This window comes from Lissotriton vulgaris, chromosome 8 (genome assembly GCF_964263255.1).
Source record: "Lissotriton vulgaris chromosome 8, aLisVul1.2, whole genome shotgun sequence".
Classification (NCBI taxonomy): Eukaryota; Metazoa; Chordata; class Amphibia; order Caudata; family Salamandridae; genus Lissotriton; species Lissotriton vulgaris.
In genome coordinates this window covers 1,287,718,145-1,287,735,044 of record NC_141696.1, presented here as the reverse complement: position 1 = coordinate 1,287,735,044, position 16,900 = coordinate 1,287,718,145, and the positions used below count along the sequence as shown (strand labels likewise).

Here is a 16,900-nt window from a genome sequence, read left to right as displayed (position 1 = left end):
GATTGTGCTCAGTTAACCCAGTGGCCGGATGCCCTCTCAAATTCCAGTAGTGTGGCGTGTACGAGGTCTGTGTCAACGTGGGCGCCGCGGACATAGAGGGTGATATTATCAGATACAAGGACACCGCATGGGTCCTCACCCCCACTGGAACACCCATGGTCACCTTCCGCCCAAAGGCGGATGCGAGGGGCTCCATGGCGATGGCAAATAAGACAAGGGAGAAACAACATTCCTGATGGGTGACCCTTCCGATTCAAAAGGGAGCCAGATTAAGCGGCCAATTCTCACTCTGTAGCCTGGGTCAAGCGTAGAGCAGTTTGGTGTATGCAAGCTGCTGAGTGCATAAGCAGCTTGTTGATTTAACATTATCTCAGGCCTTGTTGGACCAATTCTAGTCAGTTTTCTGTGTTTAGCACCTGGTGGTGTGTTCCAGCTACCGGAGGCAGTTTCTAAATGCCTCCTGATTCTTCGAATATGCTTGAAGATTCTCTTACAGCTCTCCATAGCCTCTATTACTGCTACTTTCGTCCCTTTAGCTGGATCCTGAGTCTGTCGTTGAGTCTAGCCCTGATGGTCTACTGGCCAGGGGTCTAATGATAGCAGCCCCCTGGATTCTCCAGTGCTGACCACCCTCCTTGCCTGCTGTACATCGCCACATACAGGGGTTGTTTGAGCAACAGTAAGAGTCTGTGGTCCCCACACTTAAGGCTCGGATAACAGGACTAGTCTATAGAATTCCAGGAGACCCTCTCCTGTAGGGCTCCAAACAAATGCACCACCCTCTAATGATCTTGAGAGGGAACCAGGGAGCTGGTGTGACTACCTAGAAGAAGAGTACACAGGTAAGGACTGTTAAGACTTATAAATCAGTTCCATCAGCCCAGGCCCTGGATCTGGAAACTTTTCTTAAGCAATTCCCCAGTGTGCCTCTAGGTAGTGCTGTGTAGCTGCACGTTGGCTCCTTACCGCTCCAGAAATGAGAGAGCTGAGCCTTATATAAGCACCATCCCTGCACACTGACGTCAGTTGCTTTCTTTCTGCACCTTCCAACAACTCCTAAAACAGAACCCAGTGTACTAGGGAACCATGCTCTCCTCCTGCCATGACTGCAGAAAACAAATGTACATCCCAGAACCACACAACGCTACATCCCGAAGCCTTGCAGTAAGTGTGCCCTCATGTACTCAAATCTGGAAGTCGCAGAACATAAGAAGTTGTTGTAAGCCTTGCATAAGTCCCAATCCTCGTTGTGATTTACCAGCGATTTCAGGGCTCCCCGAGTGTCCTGGCCCATTGGCAACGCCTCATCAGATTAAAGCCTTCAAAGCGACTGTGCTGCAGATTTTATGTTCACTTACAGCTTCTACTGATGCACCTTAGGGTCACAAAGAACCACAGGGGCCTTCAGTCAGATTCCCGCTAGGGTATCCATCTTTGGTGCCGCCTGACCTCTTTGTATCCAATCTGGGCCCTATACTAACTTCAGTATGGACGCCCACTCCAAGACCTGTGCCTAATGATTCCTCATAAACACTGATAAAGACAGCACCGGTGATGTAAGATAATTGATTCAGAGCTGAGTTTGATGTCTGATCCTGAACATACTTCAGCCCGATCTCAATCAAGGACTGTTTACAAACACTCAGAGATGTAGTTTCAGTAAATCTTTGCAAGGGAATGCAATTGCCTTGCAAATTGGGAATGGATTTGCAATCATTACAGGTTTGTATTTGCTTTAAAAACAGTTTAAATTACATAGAAATTACTTTTGATTACTTTTGTGTAGGTTTTGGGCTACGTTGACTATTTGGGGCGATAGGCCTGGATATCCCACCATGGATCCTGCAATATAAAGGTAAGTATCACTTTTCCAGGTTCAGAACGCAGTTACTTTTTTTTCATACAAGACACAGGTCAAAGCAGACATTTGTAGGAACAGAAATTTGTAACATTGGTTTCTATCGGAAAAAGACTGTTAACAGTTTACAGGTAAGTAAACAACCTGTGAGTACGACTTTTGGGGGTTAGGACCAAGGTTAGCCAATGTCCAGTTAGGCACTCAAATTGCACCACCAGCGGCACTAGGGCGGCCGGGCGCAGAGTGTAAGGGCCTTATTTTAGCCAATAGGGCTAATGGGACCTTAGGTCAGGGGCTGCTTATGAGTAGGCCACTAGGTTGTGGGAGCAAAGCTCCTGGATTGAGGATCAGCACTGCAGGGGCCAACAATCAGCACAGGAGCTGCATCACCAGTGCAACGGAGGCTGCCAGATGGAGAGTGCCAAGAAAACATTAGGAGCCCTGTGGTTTGCAATAGAGATCTCCGGTTCGAAGAAAAGGCTGCAGACTCGGGCAGGGAGGCTTCCTGAAGGTGGCCACCGGCTGGAGAGGTAAGTTGGGTTCTTGAGGGATGCCTGGACACAGTCAGTTGCGGCACCCAAGGCCGTAGGGCATCCGGTGCAGGGGTGGGGTTTTTTCGGCATCTGGTCTTCTTACCAGCTGCGGTCAGGGTCAGGGGGACCTTTCAGGTTGAGGATGCAGGCATCGGCTTGAAGCTCGAGCTAGGTCGGGGGTCACCAGATCCCAGGTCAGGATCGCTGGTGAGATCTCCTCGTGGTGTTGGGCCACTTGAACTCTGGCCGTGGGCATCAGGTGCTGAGTGGTGCGGAACCGGGGAGCTGCCTGGATCCGGGTTCTGTGTTGGAGTCTTTGGGAAGCAAATCTGGTGCTCTTTGGGATGAGTGCTTGGCAGGTCCTCCCGGCTCTTGGAGGGGAGGCACATTATACTGCAAGATTTCTTTCATATGATAACTATATTTCCACTTCCATGAAACAAACTAAAGGCTATATCTGTATCATTGATGTCATGAAACTGGAATTTCTGGTGGAAATCCCTTAAACATGACTTGTTGATGCTACATCCAGTCTCATTTCATGTAGGGTTGCCACCCACTTGTGTACTACCAAGACTCCATATCTTCAGTCATTGCCTTCATTTGGCAACCTAATATGTTCCAAGTAGTTTGTAAACAGTTGCCTTGCTTCCATTGGACCAGTTGCACTGACATGGCTGATAACTGATTTATTACTAAAAGGCCCACAATGGGAAACAACGCTAATTTCATGGGAGTTTAACCCACTGTATCTTAAACATTTTCTTCATTGAAGCAAATACATGGCACCTTTTAAGTATTTTTATGGATCTTATGTGTTACCTTGACCCTCATTTAAAATGCTCAGCAATGGAGAGTGCAGAGGGGAAATGAAGACTTTGCAGATCCTGCCCTGAAGACTGGGGTACTGTTCTGCAAGTAGAATACTTTTTGTTTTCTAACACGTTACGCCTATTTACATGAATTCACTTTAAAGTTCCTGTTCAAGGTTTCGTTTATCATGCTTGTTTTTGTGATTTGGTGTTAGTACAACTCTTTTTAATTTTTTTTATCCAAAATAGGTACATGACCAGATCTCAAGAACGGAATCAGAAGGATGCAATTCAGTGTCTGTAAAATGGCAACAATTTAATCGGAATGCACCAGAGCCAATAAAGGCTCCTGCTGAGATCCAGTCTATATTTAAATCGGAGAGAGTTCTGGTTTATGGATTTGTTCCACATTGTACGCAGGTAAGAAATCTCAACAATTATTTTGATAAAGCAGGGAGGGCATCCTCACAACACATTATTTCCCAATCTTCATTCAACACCATGATATGTGAATAAAAAAGAAACTGAAGGTCTAGGAACTTTTGAGGGTATCTTTACAATAAAACGCTCATATGACCTACAATCCTTAGCAGTTTGTTAATTTGAATTTCCAAATTTGATACAGAATGTGTAGCTATGGGCTCCTTTTTCGCAAGCATTGACATTTATATTCACCAGTATTGATTGATTTTTGGTCTGAAACATTGTGAAACATGCATTTTCAAGAAAAACTAAGATTAAAAGTTTGGCCATTAAATCTGCTTCTGGCATAAGGTTGAGCAGCGAAAAACAACAGGATGTGAAACTACGGTACAACTGTGCCTTTACTTGATCTTGGTGTAGTAGAGCCCTGTACGTCTTTTTTCTGCATACATGTGTATTTTTATAAGCCCATGTACCCATGTGTGCATTTCCCTGTATGCTGTGTACCTTTGTGTGCATGCACTACACACAAGCCACACTTATCGGTTTTGTCAGGGCGAGTTGTTATATTTTCTGCAATATCTGGAGCATTACAAGTCAGGTTTTTCAATGTCTATCATACATTTAAAGATTAAAAATCAATCTTTGAATAAATATTCTAACTGGCAAATACAATTTGAAAGTCTTTGATGCCTGAGATGCATAGGACATCTTCAGGGCAGCCCCTATTTATGGGTACATTTATGCTTTGTTATCAGATTACCCTGCCCTTCCAACAATTTATTGGTAGTTCCAGAAAGGAATCAGTTCACCTAAATCTACTCTCTTCTCTTAATGCCTTTGCAGCTATTGGGAGCTCTATTTCAGTATGCTAAATGGATTGCAAGTTTCACATCTGGCTCTTCTTACTTAAAACATTACTTGTTGTGTCACATTTCGGACTGCCATTGGGCAACACATGAAAGGTATTTTACGGAAAAAAGAGGGCTCCCCTTCCAATGAGAACAGGCATTAGAACAGATTTTAGGGCTGGAAGACTCCTATGTAAACCCTTGGAGACTCCTCTCCTCAGTCCTTACTGGTGCAGGGGCTGGATGCTCCATTGACACTCAAAGAGATCTCATTAGCCATTAAACATATAGCCAGGGGTAAAACAGCTGGCACTGATGGACTACCAATTGAATTTTACGCATCATATCACGCCCTTCTAGTGACATGGTTGTTGCCGCTATATCAACGAGCCAGGGACCTACTTAGCCTTCCAGGGAGCATGGGGGTAGCCCTCATCACAGTACACTCAAAGACCAGGAGGGACCCTCTTGAGGTGGCATCTTATCGCCCACTATCTCTCCTCAACCTTGATTATAAAGTGTTGGGGAAGATCTTGGTGAATACACTGCCCCTGATGGTGCATACGGTGATCCATCCTGACCAAAACCGATTTATTCTGGGTTGGAACACATTTCTTAATATCCATCGGTTATTCTGTGTCATGGTTTGGGCATTCAGGTTGGGCACTCGGGGTTGGGTGGCCTCTTTAGATATCAAGAAAGCATTCAACACCTTGGGTTTGACCTATTTACAGGGTGTTCTGAGGAAACTGTGTTTCGGCCCAAAGTTTTGTACATGGATACGGGTCCTATAATATATATGCTACCCCAAGGCCAGGGAGCGTACTGGTGATTTTATTTCAGGCAGTTTCTCCATTGAACGCTGAACTAGACAGGGCTGCTCCCAGCCTCCTTTGTTATTCGCCCCGGCCCTGGAACCATAGCCCTGTTTGTTCAGGGAACATCCGATTGCAGGGAGATACCAGACCGCTAGACTTACCCAGATTGTTTCTATGTATGCAAATAATGTCCTGATTTATTTGAAGGCGGATCCTTTGCTTTTACTAGATGATTTTGGTTGGGTATCAGGACTTTGGATCACTGGGGGAAGTCGTGCCTTTTCCAACTGTTGCAGACACCAGCGCACACGCGCAACCCGGATGTATGCTCATCTCTACCATGAGCGCAGACGCGCCACACCCATTGGGCTCACGGGGCTTCAGCCCCCCCGTCATGCCTGTCAGCCCGGGCTGACACAGCTTCGCGGGCTGGCGAGCATGTAATTGCAGCCGCACCCGTGTACTCAACATTTAGTTGTAAATGAGGCTTCTGTTGTGTGGTCACCCCTTCTCACAGCCACTTTGTCTGCGGTTGGAAGAATTAGCCCCCCCCCCCCCCCCCCCCCCGAAATATTTTCAGCCCCCCCCCCCCTCCGAAATCTGGCTCTAGTTGCCCGCCTGCATGAGCGTATGATACCAATAAATATCCAGGGGTCCATGTCTAGCTTTCAGAGAAAGACCTGATAGATGGCCCTCACGTCCATTGGCCAATTGCTACCCTTTTGGATGCAATTCCTGCTCTCGCTCATGGGTCGGATATCCAAAGCAAAGATGTTAGTAATCCCACATGTCCTTGACTTTTTTGCAGCGTTGCCTGTGATATTGAAGGAACTTTTTTTCCAAAACCTGCAGCAACTACTTGTCTTGGTAATCTGGGGCCCTAAGACACATAGGGTTTAGCTCGAGGGTTTAGCTTGAGTTGCTGACACCGGCTTTTGAAATGGGAGGATTGGGTGTTCCCCTAATTATGCATTTTATTATGCTGCTGCGCAGCTCCAATGGCCAGTACAGTGACTCCATGCAGTTTCTTGCTCAGAAAGGGCAACACTGGGTCTGGATCTTCTCAAACTCTCTTTGCTTGGATAGTTCTTGCCGTTTCCTTCCCATCGCTTGGTCTTCAATGTCTTGGTAAAGGTAGCGGCATGGTGTTGAAGAAAGTATGTCGCCTACGGCCGCAGAGGATTACCATATGCACCCAGTTTACCCCTATGGGAGCCAGTACTATGTAGGTCTTTACTAGGTGGATGAATGGACAGCAGTGGGCTATACAACATGGGGTGATGTGATGGGGGAGGGTAAACTAAGTACATTTGGGGATCTGAGGGAGAGTGGTGGTCTAAACCCGGCCAGTTTCTGTTATATTCAGCTCTCCGTGAGGTAGCGGGTAAAATGTGGGATATTTAGAGAGACTTAACACGGATGGCTGGTCCACTGGAACTGATGTTGATTACCACAAGCTTGCGGTAAGCGATCTCAGTTTTATATGACGCACTCATTCGTGATTCTTTAGATTCTTGCTCCCATGCCCTCAGAGATTAGTGGGCAGACAAGCTGGCCATAGAGTTGACTGATTCTGCTTGGCAGAGAGGTTTCAGCTCTCTTAACTCAATATCGCAGAACACTCGGTTCTGCTTCACAATCTCCAATTATCTGCATCATACGTATCTTTCTCCGGCTAGAATTGGCAAGATTTATTCTGGCGCCATTACAAATGCCCCAGATGTCATTATGATAGGGCAGACGTCCTTCATATGTTCATATGGTCTTGACATGCCCAGTGATCTCCGTTTACTGGCATTCTGTGACCTCTTGTAACTCAGCTACTACGCATTCCATTCTACCATGTGACCCCACTTCTTTCCTTAATGCAGGGGAGGTAACCAAAAAAAATTAAAAACTGATGTGCTTTCAGGGTTTGGCAATTGTCCTAGCAAAACGGCGTATACCCATGTCTTGGAAGGCCACAGCCACCCCTTTACTTTCGGCCTGGCAGAAGGATGTGGTCCATTTGGCGTAGGGAGACCTCTCCAAAGGGCTGATGCACAGGCTTGAGTTGGGAGATGTAACCTTATGGCTCAGTGTGGGGATTACATTGGTGAACTGAATGGGGAAACAGCCATCACATTGCATGCATCAAAACGCATGCGATTACAACACTGTTGTTACAACGACTGTGTTGTTACATCTCAATACTATTACAACGCAAGTCGGTAAAACGACTTGCTGTAGGGGGAGCTCTAAACTAAGGAATAGTATAGTTTGGTATTCCAACACCTTCCCTACTGTTGCACACTATAGACCTTTAGGGCGTTTATGATATTGTCTCTTTATATCATATTGGATAGGTATATACTTATTCATATATCAAGATTGTTAGGAGTGACTATTAGTACTACTATGCTGCTAATACTACTATGTTGCATATTTCATTGGATACCACCTAATGACTGATGGATATCACCTAATGTCTGATGTCTGCAGACTTTTGTTGTGAATAAAATCAATCAAAATATGTATATTTTTTAAACCATTTGTAGTTGTGTCTCAGACTCACATTTTGGTATTGCTGAGGATTAAGACTTTGACATCCAAATCTCACCTTTTTCCTCATCAGTTTTGTTTTTTATAACCTGGTTTCAACTGGGCTTTATCCACTTTTCTACATACAGTATACAATGTGTTTTCTGTAAGTAAAGCACTGAAAATGAAATAAACAGAGATAATTAAACTTGCGTTGTTGTAAGAAGGCGATTACCTACATTTAACCACAGCTTATGATTCCACCTAGCCCACTGTCCTCAGACTTAGAACACATCTGTCCATAGCCCAGAGGCATTAACACCCCATCACTCCTCTTAATTCAGCCTGATATTGCCCATGATAATGCCAAGGACAGATAGTTGAAAGACTTTATAAGCAGTAGCAGCCGGTGTCAGAGGATGGAGGTGAGTGTGGGGTGGGGCGGGGGAATAGGAACAACAAAAAACAGAAGAACAATGAAAAGAACTTGCCATCAGCTCGCTGCATCGCCATCTTCTGTTCATCTTGTGGCTCCACTGGAGGCAGAGGCTCCCAGACTCCCCTGCGGCCACCCTAAAGCTGCTCTCATTTGAGAGCAGCTTCAGTATTGGGCTTAAGGCCGATGATTTGCGCTCCCAGGGAGACTATGAGCCTGTGTATTGGAGAGTGCTTCAGGGTGCATGACGCTTGGGCCGGCCTGAGACAGCCGGCCAAACTGCCATGCGCACTGATAAGAGTGCCTACAACTCCCTTGGGTGCCTGTTATCCCCCTGATCCCTGAACCCGCTGCCAACCCAGGTTTATTATTGTTTTCTTTTTCTATTGTTTTTTTACCCTGCTGGGGTAAAAAACAGAGGATCCACCCCTACTTAAGTGATTCTCTATTTGAGGTTCAGCACTGCGAACAATATTGAAGTGAATATGGCTGAAATGTGGAGTATCATATTGTTCTAGAAATAGGTTTCTGGCTCCATTGCTAACCTCAAAACCACAAAGAGTAAACAGTTCTTCTGGGGACAGGAGAGAGACGTTTTAACAAACCTACTCACTATTTGTTAGAGTCTGCTCAGCTATCCCTTTGGATCCACATTCCTACTCACCTTTTACATGCAATAAATACAGTGTATATGGATCTTTCTATACTTTTATTATTACCTTAGGACACTGGAAATTCCAAGTGTCTTGCTCTGCCGGAAGTTGATGGAGCCAGTCTTTAATAGTTCTTAGGTGAGTTTATTGTTCACTAAATATGCAAGCTACCAGTTTTGTTACCAGTTTATATACAGGATACTTGTTTCTGGAAGTGTTTTTAATCTTTGAACAACTCTTTTCCATGCACATGTCAAAATATTATGACAGCAGTTTAAACTCAAGAGTATTCACCATGTGGGGCAGAACACGAATTGCATGCATGCACAATGTGACATCCACAGGGGAGAGTGGTGTTAAGGAAGTTACTACAGACTATTGCCACAATTTACAATGTTGTTTTTATCCCATTAGGTTGGCCATCGCATGTACAGGTACTTCTTTATTAGTGTCTTGGTGTGGTATATCAAGGTTAACAGTACCAGAACACCACGCCTAGTGTAGATAGACATCTCACTTTGGTCCTGATGAATTGCCGCTAGATTGTTTTGACTAATAGGCATGAAAATGTTGACCTCATACAGTTGAGCACAACATCCTGACACAGAAGCCAGGTTCATTAAAATTATTCTGTCTGGACTTCCAATTCCTGTTTTATCCTCACACGGTCTATTGACCATCACTTTAGCACATCTACACTTTTAGGCCCCTCACACCCACGGCACCTTACGGCAAGGAATAAAAGATCTCCGATAAAGAGCCCCTCATAGGGTGCCCGTCTGGTATTGCAGCGCCGACCTGACGAGGAGCAAGCCCTATGATGAAGCATGATACCCAGCTTGCTGGGTGTGTGAGGGCTCTAATTCCGAAAGGAGTGATTCCCCTTTTCCCTCCTTTCTTAGGGACAACCTGTCGCCTCCTCAGACTTCTCTCTCCTGCCCCCAGAGGAACTGCATACTCTTTTTGGTTTTGTTGTTGACTGATCATGTATGCTGGACCTTATAAAAGCCTTTAGTTCACCTTCTTTGGTTTGATCCATTGCTAACCTACCAGACCTCAAGGTCAGTCAGTGTTACTCATCCAAAAGAATGTGGTTGAGCTTTATTCAATACTATTCACAAGCAGAGGCAGCATTGTTTTTGTTTGGCTGCAGGCTGGTCTTCATACAACTTATTATTCCTTTGAAATATGAAAATAAATATTTTTAAATGTAAAGCGGTATCAGGGTGCAATATTTCTTTGTCCATTATTCTATTTATGATTGATACATAAACATCTGATATTCTGATTTAGGGAAAAATACCAATGTTCACGTAGTTTAGGGTTTCGCGAAGTACACTGCCATTCTGAATGGATCTTCATGGGTCCAGAGATCCATTCATCGGAGTTCCAGAAAAGGTTTCTTTGCTGTGGTCCTCTTCATGAAGCAGAACAGAATACATTTAATACTCCTGAAAAGCCGCTACTTATTAACCGACGGGGATCATCTGTAACATATAAGCTGGAAAGTAGGCTGTGCAGGATTCAGGAGCTCTGTCAGTGGTCAATCAAGGCATCAGAATATTCTACCTCCCTTTCTTTGTCCCCATTGTATGCCCTTCCTGTTTCTTAAGGTTCCTTGGGAGACCACCAAAAACCTTTCAAGTTGGGTGCTATATTGCATGCTCCTAAGGTGGTTTATATCAGAATGTTTAGCCCTGCTTCTTTGGGCTAGACAATATATTTTGGAGTGTGGGACTGTGCAGCAGTCCTAACTTATGTCTGCTGATGAAGTCACCCTAGCTTACATTCGGTCATTTTGTCAGCCGTGAGCGGCTTTGCCCCATTTATTTAATCAATTAATATTTATATATACTCATGTAGAGACCAAAGGGCATATTTTACTTAGGTTTGGGTTTGGAAAGATTCACCGACAGGCACATTCTCATCCATAGGCTTAGCACCCAGGTTTACACAGCTGTTAGACAGTATTTTTTTCTGAAAAATATGTGTCTGTGTCCTTATCTGGATTACAGGCTGATGAGCGTTTTTCCCCTCAGGATTTGAAATGCTCTTTCTCCAATTGAGAAAGCTGTTTTTTTATGTGTCTCAAAGTGAGAGCAGCCAAATTGGTTTTAATACCAGATTTTTGCCTTTGTTTAAGTCAAATGCAGCCTGGTTATCATCTTGGATTGGCGTACACCCCTAAAAACAGAGAGACAGGAAGCATTCCAGAGTATCAAGTGGTGGTATTTTGGTTCACTGGGTTTGATGTCATCCTCTGCATGTTTTATAGTCATCTTAATCAGATTTACCTTAGAAACAAAGATTCTATTCCATTTCATATAGTTCTCAGGCAGGGTAACTTGTGATCTGAAACGGTGGGCCTACCTTTTCCAAGAAAGGGCTATTCCACTATCATTGTTTCCACCAGTCAGTGTGAAAACATTATCAGTCTACTTAAAATGCATTTTCTAACCTCAGATATCTCACCGTTTGTATATGCCTGGGGGCATCAGACTTAATCTGGAAAACCTTCAAGTGGAAGCCGCAAGTGATATAAGCGAGCCTATACAGATGTCACCTACATGTGTTGTCATCAGTTGCTTTCTTTCCGTGCCAACGTGTGTGAATCCATAGATACTCCCCTAATTCAGACTGATTGTGGACACATTGCAGTTTTGCATCTATCCCCCTGAGCAGAGCATACAGAAGATACAGGCTTTGATCCTGATGTTTCAACCTCTGTCGTGGATGTCCGTGAGATTGACTCAGACTGCTGGGACCTTTGGCCTTGTTCAGCCTGCTGGTCAACGATGCCAGATGGCACATGCAGGCTCTGCAGCAGGAACTAAAGTTCCAATGGGCACAGCACCAGGGGGATCTTTTCAATCTGATTCCGATTTTGGAGGAGACTATGAAAGATCTGTATTGGTGACTATAGGACCGCAATTGGATGAATGGCATAGACCTCTTCTTAGCCCACACCGAGCTCACAGTAGTGATTGATAAATCGCTTCTGGGTGGGGGAGGCCACCTGGGAAAGGTGGTGATCAGAGGCAACTGGTCTCCGGCGGAGGCCCAGCTGCATATCAACCTTCTGCAGCTGTAAGCTTTCCGCTTGATGTTGAAAGCCTTCCTACCATCCGTGAAAGAGAAGCTGGTGCTGGTGCTCCCAGACAACACCACAACCATGTCTTACTTCAACAAGCAGACTAGGGTGGGGTCGTGGACCCTGTGCTAGAAAGCTTTGTGTCTCTGGACATGGCTAGACTGCCATGGAATTTACCTGGTGACTCACCACCTGGCGGGTACCTTAACTGCGAGGGTGGACAAACTAAGCTTCTGAGGCCTTGCAGATTGCGAATGGCAGCTACATCCAAAGGTAGAGTCTTTTCCACGACTAGGGAGACTCCTGACTCAATATTTTCACCCCCACCAAGAACTCACAATGACTCCGGCATGCTTTCCCACCGATACCTTTCCTTCCCCAAGTCATGAAGAAGATCAGGACTGACTGGGCCCAAGTCATCGCGGTGGCCCAGAATTGGGCACAGAGAGTATGCTATCCTGAATTTATGGGCATGCCCCTTCTGGATAATCTTCTGCCACAGCAACGGGGCAGGGTTCTGCATCATAAGCTTTGCAACCTAAATCCCCATCCTTGGAGATTGAGCGGCGACAGTTAAATGCTTTTGACCTTCTTCCCGAAGTTGTCATCATGTTGGCAGCCAGGCATCCCTCAACCGGATCTGTATTCACCTGCCGTTTGCATAAGTTTGTGGAATAGTTCACTTCTAAAAAGATTATTCTATTCATTGTCAAACTGTCTGAAGGTTTGTTGTTTGGGTTATCCCAAGACCAGCAAGGCTTTGCTTTGAGCACTGTAAAAAGGGTACCCATCGCAGTTGTTTGGCCTTTGTACGGTTTCCGGCCAAGTCTCGTTCAAATCATCAGTTGTGAAGAGTTTCCTCTAGAGGTTACTATATAAGGTCCCTCCTTCTCCGTTTGTTATGCACTAATGGGATTTAAATGTAGACCTCACTTTCCTGTTGTGTGCACTCATTAAACCTTTACACGGCTGTTTTCTCAATTTCCTTACTCTCAAGACAGTCTTTCTTGTTACCATAACATTGTAGCTGTACTTGAGCGAATTACAGGCTTAGTCTGAAAACCCACTGTACACAACTTTCTACCCAGAGAAGCTGGTTCTGTGTACTTGAGCCTCCTTCCATCCAAAGGTTGTGACTTCCTTTTTGTTGGTCAGAACATCACTCTTCTGGCATTCTTGGCTTTGTCCCATCCTTCTTAGGTCGAGAAGAGACTCTACTGGTTGCATCCAAAAGGATTCTCAGCTTCTATACTGATTGTACCAGAAAACAACGGGGGACGATCAGCTCTTTATCGAATTCTCTGGAACAAAGAAAGGCAAGACTGTGCAGGAGAGGACCATCTCTCACTTCATCATACTCTGCATTAAGATCTGCCATGCCTTTAAAGAAAAGCAACCCTCATTCTACCAGAGCCAAGGCTTCTGCAATTGCGGTGACAACTCTCCGTAACTGTTCTGGAAATTTGCCAGGTGCATGATTGGGTGTCACTCCATATGTTCATGAAGCACCACTGTTTGGACAGCAAGGTCTATCGAGATGGGCATTCTTCCCGTTCCGTTCTGCAATACTTTTTGGTTTGAGCTAGTTCACAGACCCACCTCCTGCTTTGGTATCTATTCAAAAGATGAGGTTTCTGTAGGCTATCCTGTTTTAGGTTTAAACACATAATAACTGATAAAGTCCCACCAAAAGGTAAAAAGCCTGGGTCAGTGTAAACATATGCAAAATCACAAACTAAAATGCTAGAGAAGGATCAATTTTTATTGCTTTCTGAAGGTTTTCAACATATTATAACTTTGTTATACAAGGTAGCAGCAAAACAGACTGGTCAACGTTTATTCTGCTTGAGTTTTATTGTTTAGGGATGTCACTAAAATATTTTTTCGTCTTACTTTTCTTTCCTCCAGTTGTGTGTTCTTGGATTAAATGTGCAGGGTCTAGAAGCATGTTTTAAGTCTCATCACGTTATTATATACACTAAAGAAAATCTGGAATATTAAAATCATATTTGATCTTTAGGAAGTGTTTAATTAGTTCATTGATTGAAATTACATAACTGACTCATAAGAATCTTGGCCAATATCTACGGTCACATTTACCCACAGACATAGAATGGGTAAAACTCTATGTTACATCAGCTTCCTTTTCTAACAAGTCAGTATTGATAGCAGGTCATCTGTTGAATGCCCCAACATTAAATGCAAGGTGTAATGACAGGTACCTTTGTAAAGAGTGATGTCCCCATTCACATGGAATAGTGGTGAAAACAAGACACTCCACATAATAACAAAATTCATAGCGGCAAAGTATCCCATTGTTATGTGTGATACCTTCATCTAATCTTGGCTTTTTACCCAACTCCATTTAGGACTTGGATTTTGATCCCTTAGTTACAATGTTAACAGAAAGAAATGCAATCCCCAGAATCAGTGTGATTCTGTTAAAAAAGTGAAGGCCAAAAGGGATTATAAGTAAACAAGGGAACCCACTAGGTAGTTAAGGACCTAGGGTAGGAATTTTTGTAAAACAACAGTGGTCCTTAACGCATTTGATAACAACAATATAATGAAATAAAGTCAACAATGTGAACTATATTCAAAGAAAGAAGTGTCCAGCCGGACACAGCATTTAAGCAATGTAGGGTTATCGAGGAATGTTATAAGCACACATATATACAGTGGGATACATTCCTGTATCCAATAAAATAACATAACAAAACAGAAATAAACAAAAGGGTTTTTCAGGCAAAAACACGTTGGATGCTTGTAATCAGTAAAAATACATTTCAAAGCTCTCCATAAATGGTTAACACACGAATAAAACACATTGGTAAGCTTGTGTGTAACTATATTACTGGTCGACAGCGTTTAGATCCTTAAAAAACAGATACTGGGATCATCATCAGGACTTGTATCGTATGACGGAATTTTGTAAGCAGCCTGTAAAGGAATAGGGGAAACAAGGCGAGGAAAGCCTTTAGAAAGAGACAACATTCAGCTATGTTTTCTCATTTTGTAAACCATGCACCGTGAGGCAACTAGGTTGCAGGGAGAGTAGAGTCTATCATAAAGATGTAGAGATTCCGGTGAAAAGAATAAGGTGATGTCCACGTGGTGAATGTCGCCGGGCACGGAGAAAAACTATTGCAGACTCTTTAACCAATAAAATACATTCTATCGGAATTGTGGTGAATAACGGAGTCTTGATCGTATGAAGTGGGCATAAAGAGAGCGAGTGGACTCTGCGTGTGAAGTGAGTTACCTGGAAGAATTAGAATTATCCGCAAACGAGGTGAAGTGAGAGATGACTGAATGAGCGAACAGGCTGTGTAAAACACATGCGAGAACGAATGCGACTGAGTAAGACGTGAAGTAGACGTGAACGGTGGCCGCCCCTGGGGAGAATTGTAAAAACCATTCTAACCTGTAGTGCAGGCGGTCGCGGTGCGGAGTGCCTATATGAGGCAGAACCACAATTGATCGTTATTGGCTTACACGTAGTAATTACTTAAACTGCCAGAATCGTGACTGGTGGTCGCCGCTGATGAGCGCGAACCGAACCTCGGGGGGGGGGGGGGGGGGGGGGGGTAAAGGAAAGGAATGAATCTGATTGAAAAGGCGCAAATAGCACCGTGAGGAACGGGCACAGAAGGGCGATTTACCTGCTGGTCAGGAATACAGCGTGTGTTACATTGGATTGTTAATAAACCACGGGGAAGAGTCTCCTCATCGGTCGGCCTCTACGTAGGGTAATACCTGTTGGAGGAAACGGATTTAAGTGAGCGGGCGGCGGCTGGATGGTGGGATAGCATTATCATGGGAGGCAATCTAGGACGCTAACCTTCCAGCCGAATGGCGGGTGTTCGTCAGCTGCTGTGTGCGGTGGTGTGAGCAGGAGCTACAAAGCAGTGGGCGGGGTCAGGGGTTTATATAATCGTGAAGAAATGGCGGCCATCTTGGGTGAGGGAGTGAAAACGGAACTAATGCAGTGGCTATAAATTCCGGCAGCCGTAAAGTGGACACAATTTCTGAAACCACAAGAAATAGGAGAATGCAAATAAGGAAAAGAGAATAATGAAAATAAGGAAAGGTGCATTTAGTATTCGCATGAATTCTGGAATAAGGAGACTGCGTCAGTTTCAAGGAAATTTGGCAACAGAGCAAAGTGAGCAATTTGATTAGCATTTAGACTGTAGGCTCGTATTTATGTCCAGAATTAAAGAATTACATTTCATTTGTACATATTAAAAGAGAGAGGTCCAATCTTCGCTTCGGTTCAGTCTTGTTCATGTGTGCTGTCCATGAGAATTATCATTTTGAGTACCACTTTGTTAAAAGGAGCGCCATATCACCACCTCATGGGGGCAGTTTGAGAACCTTCAGGACTGTCCACTTTACGTCATTTTCATAATGGCCTTCCTGTATAAAGTGTTCCACAAGGGGTGCGTTGGGGGTTTTACATTGCACCCTGTGTTGTCCGATCCGGATTTTAATCTTCTGGGTCGTCTGGCCAATATACACTTTGGGGCATGGCCATTGAATTAGATAAATTACATTGAATGTGTTGCAGTTAGAGAAAGAACGACAGTTTATTTTGACATTGTTAAAGGTGAAAGACTTTCCTTCCATCGTAAACTCACATACTTTGCATGCACAGCATTTTGAGTGTCCTGCCAGTGGGACCGGATTCCAATGTGCATCAAGGGTCGAACGCTGAACTGCATTGGGAAGTGCTGCCCTAACCAACTGATCTTTTAAATTGGCACTTTTACGGAAAGCAAATATGGGTCTTTCAATGTTGAGAACCCCTGTGTTAAGTACTGGCCAATGTTTGAGTATATATTTGCCCAGGGGGTTCGAAATGGGGGAAAAAGTGGTAACACATGCAATTTTTGTGGTCCGATT

General features: G+C 44.2%; 1 protein-coding gene across 3 annotated transcripts in view; it reads left to right on the top strand.

Moving 5' to 3' along the window:
• Window positions 1-16,900, top strand: part of PARP4 (poly(ADP-ribose) polymerase family member 4) — a 1,988,214-nt gene that overhangs the window by 938,724 nt on the left and 1,032,590 nt on the right. For all 3 annotated transcript variants that reach the window (XM_086935217.1, XM_086935220.1, XM_086935219.1), the window contains exon 27: window positions 3,453-3,623. In XM_086935217.1, coding sequence (XP_086791343.1) covers window positions 3,453-3,623 — 171 coding nt within the window. The remainder of the gene's footprint in view (window positions 1-3,452; window positions 3,624-16,900) is intronic.